The 15,142-nt window shown below is 47.6% G+C and overlaps 1 protein-coding gene across 1 annotated transcript in view; it reads left to right on the forward strand.

Moving 5' to 3' along the window:
• sbf1 (SET binding factor 1) overlaps nucleotides 1–14,476 on the forward strand; it is a 359,704-nt gene extending 345,228 nt beyond the window's left edge. Inside the window, exons 39-42 of the mRNA XM_068005308.1 lie at nucleotides 1,220–1,434; nucleotides 5,062–5,149; nucleotides 9,301–9,432; nucleotides 9,533–14,476. Coding sequence (XP_067861409.1) covers nucleotides 1,220–1,434; nucleotides 5,062–5,149; nucleotides 9,301–9,432; nucleotides 9,533–9,631 — 534 coding nt within the window. The 3' untranslated portion in view covers nucleotides 9,632–14,476. The remainder of the gene's footprint in view (nucleotides 1–1,219; nucleotides 1,435–5,061; nucleotides 5,150–9,300; nucleotides 9,433–9,532) is intronic.
• Nucleotides 14,477–15,142: the final 666 nt, after the last annotated feature.

Below are 15,142 nucleotides of genomic sequence, written 5' to 3' on the forward strand. Positions count from 1 at the left end.
ATTCCGGTGATGGACTGGGGTTGACAATTGTAAACAATTTTACAACACCAAGTTATAGTCCAGCAATTTTATTTTAAATTCACAAGCTTTCGGAGGCTACCTCCTTCCTCAGGTGAACGATGCGGAAATGAAGTCCTCGAAATGAAGTCGCATTTATAATTCACAGAACAATGCTGGTGATAACAGACAGTTTTTTCAACTGCCCGTTGCCAAGGCAATCAGTGTGCAGACAGACAGGTGTTACCTGCCAGGTCTCAGAATATACAAATCACCAAAAAAAACAACAAACAAAAAAAAACAGAGATAGAGAGGTAGAAACATAGAAAAGACAGCAACTGACCCGTTATATTAAAAACAGATAACATTTGTTCGCTGGTGGGGTAACGTGTAGCGTGACATGAACCCAAGATCCCGGTTGAGGCTTGGGTACATGTCACGCTACACGTTACCCCACCAGCGAACAAATGTTATCTGTTTTTAATATAACGGGTCAGTTGCTGTCTTTTCTATGTTTCTACCTCTCTATCTCTGTTTTTTTTTGTTTGTTGTTTTTTTTGGTGATTTGTATATTCTGAGACCTGGCAGGTAACACCTGTCTGTCTGCACACTGATTGCCTTGGCAACGGGCAGTTGAAAAAACTGTCTGTTATCACCAGCATTGTTCTGTGAATTATAAATGCGACTTCATTTCGAGGACTTCATTTCCGCATCGTTCACCTGAGGAAGGAGGTAGCCTCCGAAAGCTTGTGAATTTAAAATAAAATTGCTGGACTATAACTTGGTGTTGTAAAATTGTTTACAATTATAGAGGAAGAGTCACAGGGAGCTGATCATTACACACTACAGAGGAAGAGTCACAGGGAGCTGATCATTACACACTATAGAGGAAGAGTCACAGGGAGCTGATCATTACACACTATAGAGGAAGAGTCACAGGGAGCTGATCATTTCACACCATAGAGGAAGAGTCACAGGGAGCTGATCATTACACACTACAGAGGAAGAGTCACAGGGAGCTGATCATTACACACTACAGAGGAAGAGTCACAGGGAGCTGATCATTACACACTATAGAGGAAGAGTCACAGGGAGCTGATCATTACACACTACAGAGGAAGAGTCACAGGGAGCTGATCATTTCACATTGTACTGGGAGGGGTAGAATGGCAATATTTTGCAGCTCATTCGCTCCTGATATTCGTATTTCTTATTTCTGCAGCACTTGTCTTCGAGTTCCCTGTTGATGTCATCAAGCCTGTCACACCATCGGAGGTCACAGTGCGTTTATCTGCATGAGGCAGCAGTTGGATCCACTCTAAATCTCAGTCTGGACACAGACAGCAGCACAACCTCCACCCCTTCAAGTGGAGTCATGGGACGAAAGAGCACCAGCACTTTGTACAGTCAATTCCAGACGTCAGAGAGCGAACACAGGTAGGGAATAATTCCACACTGGGAGTGTGGGAACACAGGTAGGGAATAATTCCACACTGGGACTGTGGGAACACAGGTAGGGAATAATTCCACACTGGGACTGTGGGAACACAGGTAGGGAATAATTCCACACTGGGACTGTGGGAACACAGATAGGGAATAATTCCACACTGGGACTGAAGGAACACAGATAGGGAATAATTCCACACTGGGACTGTGGGAACACAGGTAGGGAATAATTCCACACTGGGACTGTGGGAATACAGATAGGGAATAATTCAACACTGGGACTGTGGGAACACAGATAGGGAATAATTCTACACTGGGACTGTGGGAACACAGGTAGGGAATAATTCAACACTGGGACTGTGGGAACACAGATAGGGAATAATTCCACACTGGGACTGAAGGAACACAGATAGGGAATAATTCCACACTGGGACTGAAGGAACACAGATAGGGAATAATTCTACACTGGGACTGTGGGAACACAGATAGGGAATAATTCCACACTGGGACTGAAGGAACACAGATAGGGAATAATTCCACACTGGGACTGAAGGAACACAGATAGGGAATAATTCTACACTGGGACTGTGGGAACACAGATAGGGAATAATTCCACACTGGGACTGTGGGAACACAGATAGGGAATAATTCCACACTGGGACTGAAGGAATACAGATAGGGAATAATTCTACACTGGGACTGAAGGAATACAGGTAGGGAATAATTCTACACTGGGACTGTGGGAACACAGATAGGGAATAATTCGACCCTGGGACTGAAGGAACACAGATAGGGAATAATTCCACACTGGGACTGAAGGAACACAGATAGGGAATAATTCCACACTGGGACTGAAGGAACACAGATAGGGAATAATTCCACACTGGGACTGTGGGAACACAGATAGGGAATAATTCAACACTGGGACTGAAGCAATACAGATAGGGAATAATTCCACACTGGGACTGAAGGAATACAGATAGGGAATAATTCCACACTGGGACTGCAGGAATACAGATAGGGAATAATTCCACACTGGGACTGAAGGAATACAGATAGGGAATAATTCCACACTGGGACTGTGGGAACACAGATAGGGAATAATTCCACACTGGGACTGTGGGAACACAGATAGGGAATAATTCCACACTGGGACTGTGGGAACACAGATAGGGAATAATTCCACACTGGGACTGAAGGAACACAGATAGGGAATAATTCCACACTGGGACTGAAGGAACACAGATAGGGAATAATTCTACACTGGGACTGAAGGAACACAGATAGGGAATAATTCCACACTGGGACTGTGGGAACACAGATAGGGAATAATTCCACACTGGGACTGAAGGAACGCAGATAGGGAATAATTCCACACTGGGACTGAAGGAACGCAGATAGGGAATAATTCCACACTGGGACTGAAGGAACACAGATAGGGAATAATTCCACACTGAGACTGAAGGAACGCAGATAGGGAATAATTCCACACTGGGACTGAAGGAACGCAGATAGGGAATAATTCCACACTGGGACTGTGGGAACACAGATAGGGAATAATTCCACACTGGGACTGAAGGAACACAGATAGGGAATAATTCCACACTGGGACTGAAGGAATACAGATAGGGAATAATTCCACACTGGGACTGAAGGAATACAGATAGGGAATAATTCTACCCTGGGACTGAAGGAACACAGATAGGGAATAATTCCACACTGGGACTGAAGGAATACAGATAGGGAATAATTCCACACTGGGACTGAAGGAACACAGATAGGGAATAATTCCACACTGGGACTGAAGGAACACAGATAGGGAATAATTCCACACTGGGACTGTGGGAACACAGATCGGGAATAATTCAACACTGGGACTGTGGGAACACAGATAGGGAATAATTCCACACTGGGACTGAAGGAACACAGATAGGGAATAATTCCACACTGGGACTGAAGCAATACAGATAGGGAATAATTCCACACTGGGACTGAAGGAATACAGATAGGGAATAATTCAACACTGGGACTGAAGGAACACAGATAGGGAATAATTCAACACTGGGACTGTGGGAACACAGATAGGGAATAATTCCACACTGGGACTGAAGGAACACAGATAGGGAATAATTCCACACTGGGACTGTGGGAACACAGATAGGAAATAATTCCACACTGGGACTGAAGGAACACAGATAGGGAATAATTCCACACTGGGACTGAAGGAATACAGATAGGGAATAATTCCACACTGGGACTGTGGGAACACAGGTAGGGAATAATTCTACACTGGGACTGAAGGAACACAGATAGGGAATAATTCCACACTGGGACTGAAGGTATACAGATAGGGAATAATTCCACACTGGGACTGTGGGAACACAGATAGGGAATAATTCTGCACTGGGACTGAAGGAACACAGATAGGGAATAATTCCACACTGGGACTGAAGGAACACAGGTAGGGATGGGCGGGTAGCAGTGGTCAGGGCGGGTAGCAGTGGTCAGGGCACCAGCAGCACCTCTCACTCCTAATATTGTTTGAGCCCTGGATCGAAGTGCCTGCTGGACTTGTGGGGACAATAATTAAAATAAAGAATAAAGAGAAGCCCACGGAGATTTTCAGCTGGGCCTATTCCCTCGTGTTCAGGGGAGACCTGCTGCCACAGAGGGGCAGAACTAACAGCACTGTGACAAAAATAGATTTTTCACTGACAGTGACGTATATATTGATATAAGTGTAAAGTTATTCTCGCAGCACTTCCTAGGAATGCTGTAACAGAGCCCGTGTCACAGCCGCAGTGAAGGATGAGATGCTTCCGATGTTGATACCAGCCCAGCCTTGCAGTCGTAGTTGTATTTGTCAGTTGTTGACGGGTGTTAAAAATAGATTATTAGTCTGCTCAGAAATCTCTGTTCACATCTTGTACAATTATTGATGAAAGGACAGATGTTCTAGGGATCTTCAGTCTTCTATCTTACCCGTCTTCATGAGGAATGGGAACTCGGAGAGGAGGTGGGGCTCTTTGTCAGCACAGACAGTCACTGAGAACATACTGGAAAGAACGGCAAAAATTTTGGACTTGTCTTTTGTTTTTAAACAGTTTGTATGTTTTGTTGGTATGTTGATGTGTCTTTTTGCTTCCATGTATTAATTTGCCTATTAGTAAATCTGACCCTGTAGTTTAGCCTGTGCACGTTGATCTGGTGATGTCCTACTTTTTGCCTTCTGAGGTGACAGGAAAAGGTGGTGGGAAACCCACATTTTCTCCAGTAAATGGATTACAGTACTGAGGGTTTAATGCTACATTAATCCGAACAGGGTTTGGAACCAGACACTGGTTTCGGTTCATAAGGGACTGGTCTACTTTCAGAAATTGCAGCCTGTCCATGAGTAAGTATTAGGAAAAGCCTGAAGTGTAATACTTTGCTGAAGAGACCTGCCACACAGTGTAGTCCAGCAAAGCAGTGATAACCGCACCGATGGAGAAAAGCTTCTAACTGTTGCAAATGAACAAGACAAGGAGAGAGCTGGGACCGTTCTGTGAAAGCACTGTTTCTAAGTATACTCTGATGCTTGAGCATAGTGTTTTCTTCATGTTTGCATTGTGTCTCCAGGTCATACGAGGGAATCCTTTACAAGAGGGGAGCTTTACTGAAGGCTTGGAAACCACGCTGGTTTGTACTCGATAAAACCAAACATCAGGTAACACTGCACCAGCCTGTTCACTCCTGTCTAGTTCCCCAATCAGCACCTCTCTCACCCCTGTCTAGTTCCCCAGTATCGGCATCTCGCTCACTCCTGTCTAGTTCCCCGGTATCAGCGCCTCCCTCCCTCCTGTCTAATTCCCCGGTATCAGCGTCTCCATCTCTTATGTCTAATTCCCCAGTATCAGCGCCTCCCTCACTCCTGTCTCGTTCCCCGGTATCAGCGCCTCCCTCCCTCCTGTCTCGTTCCCCAGTATCAGCGCCTCCCTCCCTCCTGTCTCGTTCCCCGGTATCAGCGCCTCCCTCCCTCCTGTCTCGTTCCCCAGTATCAGCGCCTCCCTCCCTCCTGTCTAGTTCCCCGGTATCAGCGCCTCCCTCCCTCCTGTCTCGTTCCCCAATCAGCACCTCCCTCCCTCCTGTCTAGTTCCCCGGTATCAGCGCCTCCCTCCCTCCTGTCTCGTTCCCCAATCAGCACCTCCCTCCCTCCTGTCTCGTTCCCCGGTATCAGCACCTCCCTCCCTCCTGTCTAGTTCCCCGGTATCAGCGCCTCCCTCCCTCCTGTCTAGTTCCCCAGTATCAGCACCTCCCTCCCTCCTGTCTCGTTCCCCGGTATCAGCGCCTCCCTCCCTCCTGTCTAGTTCCCCAGTATCAGCGCCTCCCTCCCTCCTGTCTCGTTCCCCGGTATCAGCGCCTCCCTCCCTCCTGTCTCGTTCCCCGGTATCAGCGCCTCCCTCCCTCCTGTCTAGTTCCCCGGTATCAGCGCCTCCCTCCCTCCTGTCTAGTTCCCCGGTATCAGCACCTCCCTCCCTCCTGTCTCGTTCCCCGGTATCAGCGCCTCCCTCCCTCCTGTCTAGTTCCCCAGTATCAGCGCCTCCCTCCCTCCTGTCTCGTTCCCCGGTATCAGCGCCTCCCTCCCTCCTGTCTCGTTCCCCGGTATCAGCGCCTCCCTCCCTCCTGTCTCGTTCCCCGGTATCAGCGCCTCCCTCCCTCCTGTCTCGTTCCCCGGTATCAGCGCCTCCCTCCCTCCTGTCTCGTTCCCCGGTATCAGCGCCTCCCTCCCTCCTGTCTAGTTCCCCGGTATCAGCGCCTCCCTCCCTCCTGTCTCGTTCCCCGGTATCAGCTCCTCCCTCCCTCCTGTCTCGTTCCCCGGTATCAGCGCCTCCCTCCCTCCTGTCTCGTTCCCCGGTATCAGCGCCTCCCTCCCTCCTGTCTCGTTCCCCGGTATCAGCTCCTCCCTCCCTCCTGTCTCGTTCCCCAGTATCAGCGCCTCCCTCCCTCCTGTCTCGTTCCCCGGTATCAGCGCCTCCCTCCCTCCTGTCTCGTTCCCCGGTATCAGCGCCTCCCTCCCTCCTGTCTCGTTCCCCGGTATCAGCGCCTCCCTCCCTCCTGTCTAGTTCCCCGGTATCAGCACCTCCCTCCCTCCTGTCTAGTTCCCCAGTATCAGCGCCTCCCTCCCTCCTGTCTCGTTCCCCGGTATCAGCGCCTCCCTCCCTCCTGTCTCGTTCCCCGGTATCAGCGCCTCCCTCCCTCCTGTCTCGTTCCCCGGTATCAGCGCCTCCCTCCCTCCTGTCTCGTTCCCCGGTATCAGCGCCTCCCTCCCTCCTGTCTCGTTCCCCGGTATCAGCGCCTCCCTCCCTCCTGTCTCGTTCCCCGGTATCAGCACCTCCCTCCCTCCTGTCTCGTTCCCCGGTATCAGCGCCTCCCTCCCTCCTGTCTCGTTCCCCGGTATCAGCGCCTCCCTCCCTCCTGTCTCGTTCCCCGGTATCAGCGCCTCCCTCCCTCCTGTCTCGTTCCCCGGTATCAGCACCTCCCTCCCTCCTGTCTCGTTCCCCGGTATCAGCGCCTCCCTCCCTCCTGTCTCGTTCCCCGGTATCAGCGCCTCCCTCCCTCCTGTCTCGTTCCCCGGTATCAGCGCCTCCCTCCCTCCTGTCTCGTTCCCCGGTATCAGCGCCTCCCTCCCTCCTGTCTCGTTCCCCGGTATCAGCGCCTCCCTCCCTCCTGTCTCGTTCCCCGGTATCAGCGCCTCCCTCCCTCCTGTCTCGTTCCCCGGTATCAGCGCCTCCCTCCCTCCTGTCTCGTTCCCCGGTATCAGCGCCTCCCTCCCTCCTGTCTCGTTCCCCGGTATCAGCACCTCCCTCCCTCCTGTCTCGTTCCCCGGTATCAGCGCCTCCCTCCCTCCTGTCTCGTTCCCCGGTATCAGCGCCTCCCTCCCTCCTGTCTCGTTCCCCGGTATCAGCGCCTCCCTCCCTCCTGTCTAGTTCCCCGGTATCAGCGCCTCCCTCCCTCCTGTCTAGTTCCCCGGTATCAGCGCCTCCCTCCCTCCTGTCTAGTTCCCCGGTATCAGCGCCTCCCTCCCTCCTGTCTAGTTCCCCGGTATCAGCGCCTCCCTCCCTCCTGTCTAGTTCCCCGGTATCAGCACCTCCCTCACTCTTGTCTAGTTCCCCGGTATCAGCGCCTCCCTCCCTCCTGTCTCGTTCCCCGGTATCAGCACCTCCCTCACTCTTGTCTAGTTGCCCAGTGAAGGTGCAAACACAGCCCGGGCGGAGAACTCCGCACCTTGCTCGGGATAAGGTGCGTCTCCTGAGAGTCTTAAAGAGGAGAGATGATGTCATACAAACCAAGGAGGGGATTCAATGTTGTGCTGCTTGGCTGCAGGCTGGGAACATAGTATCATTGTAGGTACAGCACAGGAAGAGGCCATTCGGCCTATCATGCCTGTGCCAGCTCTTTGAAAGAGCAATCCAATTAGTCCCGTTCTCCTGCTCGTTCCTTATGACCCTGTAAATCTTTTCCCTCCAAGTATTTATCCAATTCCCTTTTAAAAGTTGTGATGTGGAGATGCCGGTGATGGACTAGGGTTGACAATTGTAAACAATTTTACAACACCAAGTCCAACGATTTTATTTGAAATTTACAAGCTTTCGGAGGCTTCCTCCTTCCTCAGGTAAATGTCAGGAACTCCTCGAAGCCTACGCATTTGGCAACGGACAGTTGCAAAGACTGTCTGTAATCACCATGTATTGTTCTGTGATTTATAAATGTGTAGGCTTCGAGGAGTTCCTGACATTTACCTGAGGAAGGAGGAAGCCTCCGAAAGCTTGTAAATTTCAAATAAAATCGTTGGACTATAACTTGGTGTTGTAAAATTGTTTACAACTTTTAAAAGTTGTTATTGAATCTGCTTCCACCGCCCTTTCAGGCAGTGCATTCCAGACCATAACAACTTGCCGCATAAAAAAATGTTTCCTCATGTCGCCTCTGGCTCTTTTGCCGATCACCTTAAATCTGTGTCCTCTAGTTACTGACCTGTCTGCCACTGGAAACAGTTTCTCATTATTTACTCTATCAAAAACATTCATGATTTTCTCCCCGTAACCTTCTCTGTTCTAAGGAGAACAACCCCAGCTTCTCCAGTCTCTCTACATAATTGAAGTCCCTCATCCCTGGTACCATTCTAGTAAATCTCCTCTGCACCCTCTCTAAGGCCTTCACAACCTTCCTAAAGAGCGGTGACCAGAATTGAACACAATCCTCCAGCTGAGGCCTAACCAGTGTTTTATAAAGGTTTAGCATAACTTCCTTGCTTTTGTACTCTATGCCTCTATTAATAAAGCCAAGGATCCCACATGCTTTTTTAACAGCCCTCTCAACCTATCCTGCCACCTTCAAAGATTTGTGTATGTGCACCCCCAGGTCTCTACTCCTGAACTACCTTTAAAATTGGACCATTTAGTTTATTTTGCCTCTCCTCATTCTTCCAACCAAAATGTATCACTTCACACTTCTCTCGGTAAATTTCATCTGCCATGTGTGCCCATTTCACCAGTCTGTTTATGTCCTCCTGAAGTCTGTTACTATCCTCCACATTGTTTACTACATTTCTGAGTTTTGTGTCATCTGAAAACTTTGAAATAATACCCTGTATATCCAAGTCCAGGTCATTAATATATATCAAAGAGAACAGTGGTCCTAATATTGACCCCTGGGGAACATCACTGTATACTTCCCTCCATTCTGAAAAACAACCGTTCACCACTACTCTCTGCTTTCTGTCCCATACCCAATTTTGTATCCACACTGCCACTGTCCCTTTAATCCCACGGGCTTTAATTTTGCCAACATTCCAGAAATTTGTGCTATCTTTTCCAGTTGAGATATTACGACAGCAAGTCAGACACAGATGTGAAGGGGATTGTGGACCTGGCGGAGGTGGAATCTGTTACTCTGGGAACTGCAGCAATGGGAGCACCCAAAAACATTGAGGAGAAAGCATTCTTCGATGTGAGTCTCTATCAGCAACAACTCACCCCTTAAATGTCTCTGTCTGTATTTCAAGATTGAGTGCTACCTGAAACTGACTGTTTTATATTTTACTCTGTAGCTGAAGACAACAAAAAGAGTTTACAATTTCTGTGCCCAGGACAGCCAGTGTGCCCAGCAGTGGATTGATAAGATACAGAGCTGCTTGTCCGATGCGTGAGCACCTTGAACTGCAGGCATTGCCCGTGTAGCGCTGAGAATAGTGCTCGTATTGCCTGGACCTCTGTCGCTAGCAGATAGCGAATGTTGTATTAAAACCACAGGAACCAGAACATTATGGGAACTTGCGACTCCTTGGCCACCCAATCACAGAGTCCAAAAGAAATGAGGGAGGATGGTGATTGGATGCCTTGCTATCCAATCCAGTATTGGTAACCCTCCCTTGATTGACTTGTGCATTTGTTGGTGATTTTCCGTTTGAGTCAGGAGCTGCTCGGAGGGGGAATGCTGGGAGAGCACATGTCGCACACACACACCACCACTAAAGATGGTTACAGGTTAGAATGAGTATAAAGTAAAAACTAAGCCCTTTAACCCTTTTTTGCTCAGGGCCTTTCACACAGAAAGGCTTCCTCTGCTATTGGCTCTGGACTAATTTATGTGTTTAATTCTGTTGCCACTTTCAGTGGAACTTTGGTGGCCAAACCCCTGAAACTAGGAATGATATTCTAGATCAGCAACTCATTGCCCAAATAGCATAACCTAAAAACACCACTTTCACCAAATGAGTTTAAAAGTTCCAGCAAAGCTTGAGACAAATACATTCGATTAGTTGCATGGCCTGAGAGAGGGAGGCTGCTGATTCACTGTTGGGCATTACAGCTGCCTTTATTTTAGACCTTGTGAAATGTGTCCAATATGTGGGAAGTGTTTGGGACTGGTTCATTGTGAGATGCTACAACCTGTCAGTCCACAGAATCAGTACAGGCCACTGCGGTGGGGGATGGGGCTACACGGGTGGGAACGGCTGCAGCCCCAGAGTGGGAATCAAAGCATCTCCAGAAAGGGTTAAGGTAGAAAGTCTCTGGCCTCGGACGGAATATTTTACACAAAAGGTAGGCTAAAATAATGGGAGGAAAACTGCTGTTTATAAACTGAGGTGGGAATTTTTGCTCGGGTCTGCTTTTCAATGTGTCAGCTTTCTGAGTGGAATCTCTCTCCTACACAGATCAGGAATGCTGCAGAAATCTGTAGCCAATTTTGTCGAAGGAAACTGAGCCACTTGCAGCCTGTGTGAACAGGAGAGGGTTAAAGGTACAGGATTGTGTGTGATTGTTTACTGAGCAGCTCACAGTGAGTGAGTGTTATTGTTCCTTTAAAATGAATAGAGCTCTTCAAATTGTAGGACAATGAGGGATGTATTTGTGTGATTAGTTCAATATTAACTTATGCAATAAGGGGTAGCTGGTGTGTGCTCAATGTGTTTACAAAGGCAGCTGTGATGGGTTGTGTGCAGCGGGCTTGGGCTACCCCTCCCCCCCACCCCCCCTCCCCCTCCCCCTCCCCCTCCCCCTCCCCCCCACCCCCCCTCCCCCTCCCCCTCCCCCATTGGGAGGGAGAGGGGGTCAGGTCTTCCCGCTCTCACAGGCGGTTGCACAGAAACATCACAGCTGTGGGGTTATCTTAGCAGTGTTGTAACTTTGATTCTGCTGTACATAGTTTAATCCTTGTTCTATTTATGCAACAGCTTCCTAGACATCATTGTACAGGTCGGATGATATTTACAAATTGTTGTGTATCCACATGTATTGTATTTGCATTGTTTGCAATACTATTTGAAGAAAGTAGTGGCATTGTGCCAGCTGTACACTGGCGGGTGTCTCTACATTGTGTATGACCCCAACACATTGCAATTAGGGCTTCATAAGCATGTCTACTCGTCCATGGCCAGCTAATAGGTGCTGGAGAGCAGCAAATTCCACGATTCCTGAGCTCTGGATCGGGCAGCTCGAGAGGTGAACATCACACTCCTCTTCACCATCCTGGAGACTTGGATGTGGGAATGGAGATAAAGTACAACAGGTAGAACCATAGTCATGTTCTTGGCTGTCGGACACTGCGGAGAGGACACCACAGTCACACCCGACAAATCTGTCTCAAACACAGACATGTCCATATTTTGAGGATGAATTGAATGAAACTGGTGGGCTTGAGTCTCAGGCCGTCTGATTCAGAGATGAGGGAGGTGGAGACTGCGTTCAGATTTGCATAGGCCGTTTCAAAATATGGTTTCCAATTACAAATGGTAAAGGCATCTTATCCTGTTTAGTGTTAGTAATGTGGTTGCCAATTTAGGAATATTGATACCAGAATCTATTTCACAAGCTCGTGCTCTCTCTCACTCTCATCTGTCATTTGTTCGCTGTCCAAATTGCTTTCTGCCTCTGACAATGTTTCTGTACTTTTGCAGCTCTTGCTTGTTCCATGTCTCTCTGTCTTGTTTTACAGTATCCTAAGCTCTGTAATGTTGCCTGTAGTCCCTGTGCTGTCAGATCCCTGCTCAGATTCTGTTGAATATACTCATTTCCAGCTGTTAACTGCTAACATTCAAGGTTAAAAGTTGCTGCAGTGCCCAGACTGGTCATGCTGGAGATGGGAGAAATATTGCTGGGACCCACTGTTTCAGATCCTGGAAGGTGTGAGATGTACTTGTGCTAGTTTCATTGTAGAAAGGCACTGTCCTTAAAACACAGCTGAATATTTCAAGGTTTGGCAATGTTCCCAATGTCACACAATGTTTGAATGTATTCTGGAGCTTGAAAGGACTGAGTACAATCTGATGAATGATATCTGCTTCTAAATTAAAGGGCATTTCATTAATACTGGGGGTGAGGGGGAACACTTAGGTGCTGAGTGAGTGCAGAAGGCCTGGTCTCTCTTATTCACATTCTCACTCTCACTCTGCGCTGGTTGTTGTATGTAGAATGCACTAGGAGTAAAACCTGAAAATGCTAGGAAGGCTGACAGGTGTTGTCCAGTGAAAGGTCGACACCTGAAACATTCGTCAGTATTTCCAGCATTTGCAGTTTATTTCCTTTTTACCAGAATTCACCAGGATTTGTGAAACTGCCTCTGCACCAAATCAGCAACTTCACTGTGATTAATGAGCCTAAGCAACATCAGGGAGCTTCCAGTATTGCCCCACACCCATGTGGGTTACGGTAGGTTACTATAGGTTACTGACATGGAGCCAGCACCTCGAGAGTTCCACCTTGAGCTTGATAATTTAAAAATGAGTGATGGTTGGGGAAAACTAACAACTTTTTAAAATGAAACGTAGATTTTTTTCCCCCATTTGTCAAGGTAAGGGAACACATTTCTATCCAGTGACACAATCCAGCACACGCTAGATCGATTATAGGAAGCGTCAGGTGCAGAATAAAGCTTCCTTTAATTTTCCCAGTTAAAATTCCCAGGGCAGGTACAGCAAGGGTTAGATACAGAGTAAAGCTCCCTCTACACTGTCCCATCAAACACTCCCAGGGCAGGTACAGGGTTAGATACAGAGTAAAGCTCCCTCTACACTGTCCCGTCAAACACTCCCAGGGCAGGTACCGGGTTAGATACAGAGTAAAGCTCCCTCTACACTGTCCCATCAAACACTCCCAGGGCAGGTACAGGGTTAGATACAGAGTAAAGCTCCCTCTACACTGTCCCGTCAAACACTCCCAGGGCAGGTACAGGGTTAGATACAGAGTAAAGCTCCCTCTACACTGTCCCATCAAACACTCCCAAAGCAAGGAACAGCATGGGTTAGGTACAGGATAACGCTTAAACTACATTTTTACAATGACCTGCATTATCTCAAGGTGAGAACTGCCATCATCCACCAACCACACCAACATCACTCCCATTTCCCACACCAGCTATTCGGGTCCTACTTGGTACTAGACTGGGATTGAGGAAACCCATTTCGTTTAAGAGCAGTATAGGAGGCTAAGAGGAGAGACTGGGCACAATTCAGACCCAGGTCCCAGTGATAAAGGACCGTGCCGCTGGTCCATTGCATCACGCTGACCGATTTCTGCAGTTGCTGCTGTGTTGTGTGGTGCATCGTGGTGCATTATTGTGAGCCTGCGACAACGAGATGGGGATAAAGGGGTTCTCCCCCATCCCCCCAAAGGGATTGGGGCAGAGGGGCGTCTGCTGGCTAACATCAGGTCTGCACCTGGCATAGTAGAAGGTTTCACTGCTTCAACACAAGAGATCGGACACTTTGGGGAGAAGATGAAATTAATGTATAATTTCCTACATCAACCTCATCGAATTAGAATCTGCGTTTTCTCCAGCACTTACCTACCTTTCCCAGTAATTGAGTGGGAGTTAAGCTCTCCTTGCCTGTTCCCAACTGCAGAAATGCTGATCAGACATGGAACCAAGTGAGAGTGGGAGTGAAGCCCCTTTTCATGTTGATCCAGGTAAGAGTCTGGCTGTAGCCCCCTTTTTCGATAGAACTTACTGTTGAAAGTTATTCTCTAAGCAGGTACTACTTTGACAAGCTGGTAGTCAGCAGAAACATGAAAATTGTTAAGTTGGTATCCGTATGAAAGAACCCGAGACTGATGTATCATTTCAGGGATCTGACAGCAACTGGGCAGAGGAAGCACCATCTCGTGCAATATTATGTGTGAAATATTTTGGCATCATAATGAGCCATCCTTTTTGGATTTTTAAAATCCTCTATTCAGGGCTGTTCAGTTTATAAAGAAGTGACAAAATCTTTTCTTTCCTTTGTCCCTTCTCACATTTAAACCCATTTTACTTTTGCCCCAAGCTTTTAACTTTGAAAATGCTTTTATTTGAAATATGATGAAGATAATTCCTTGTAAATAGTCTCAATTTACAATCCTGTATAAAGATAGGCGAGAGTCCAGATTGTAAAATACAGCAACTGTGTAGAGTTTGGGATTTCTATTAGTCTGTACATTGTGATCTCCACAGAGTCCTGTATTGTGCCTAGAAAAAGAGCTAACTGAAATTTAATAAAATATATATTAAAATATTACTTTTGGAATAGAGTGTGAGTGTGTGTACGTGAGTGTGGATGCATGTTAGTGAATGCATGAGTGTTTTTTTTATATAGGTTTGGGAGAAGTTCTTTGATTTTTGATGTGCTGTTTGAAGCAGTGATATATTTCTATTTTGTTCTAAAATGTGCCCTCTCCCCCGCCCCACTAGTTGACACCCTCACCGTTGCTGCATTCACCCTGTGAGGATATTGCGAGTCACTCAGTTTTTGTGTAAACCACCCTGTCGGTGGACCTCCCCTCGCCCCACAACTTGCCCGAATCCACTGGAAATCTGAAACCTCCTCGCCACATGTTGATGTATTTACTTCTCCCTCACCAGGATATAAACATGATGTGGAGATGCCGGTGATGGACTGGGGTTGACAATTGTAAACAATTTTACAACACCAAGTTATAGTCCAGCAATTTTATTTTAAATTCACAAGCTTTCGGAGGCTTCCTCCTTCGTCAGGTAAATGTTCAGGATCTCCTTGAAGCCTACGCATTTATACATATAGAACAATACATGGTGTTTACAGACTGCCCCTGCAACTGCCCGTTGCCAAGGCAATCACCGTGTTCAGACAGAGAGGTGTCACCTGCAGAACCCCCGAATACACATTCAACAAAAAAACAAACAGGAAAAAAAAACAGAGAGAGGC

The sequence above is a fragment of the Heptranchias perlo genome, chromosome 24 (assembly GCF_035084215.1).
Source record: "Heptranchias perlo isolate sHepPer1 chromosome 24, sHepPer1.hap1, whole genome shotgun sequence".
In the NCBI taxonomy this organism is placed as follows: Eukaryota; Metazoa; Chordata; class Chondrichthyes; order Hexanchiformes; family Hexanchidae; genus Heptranchias; species Heptranchias perlo.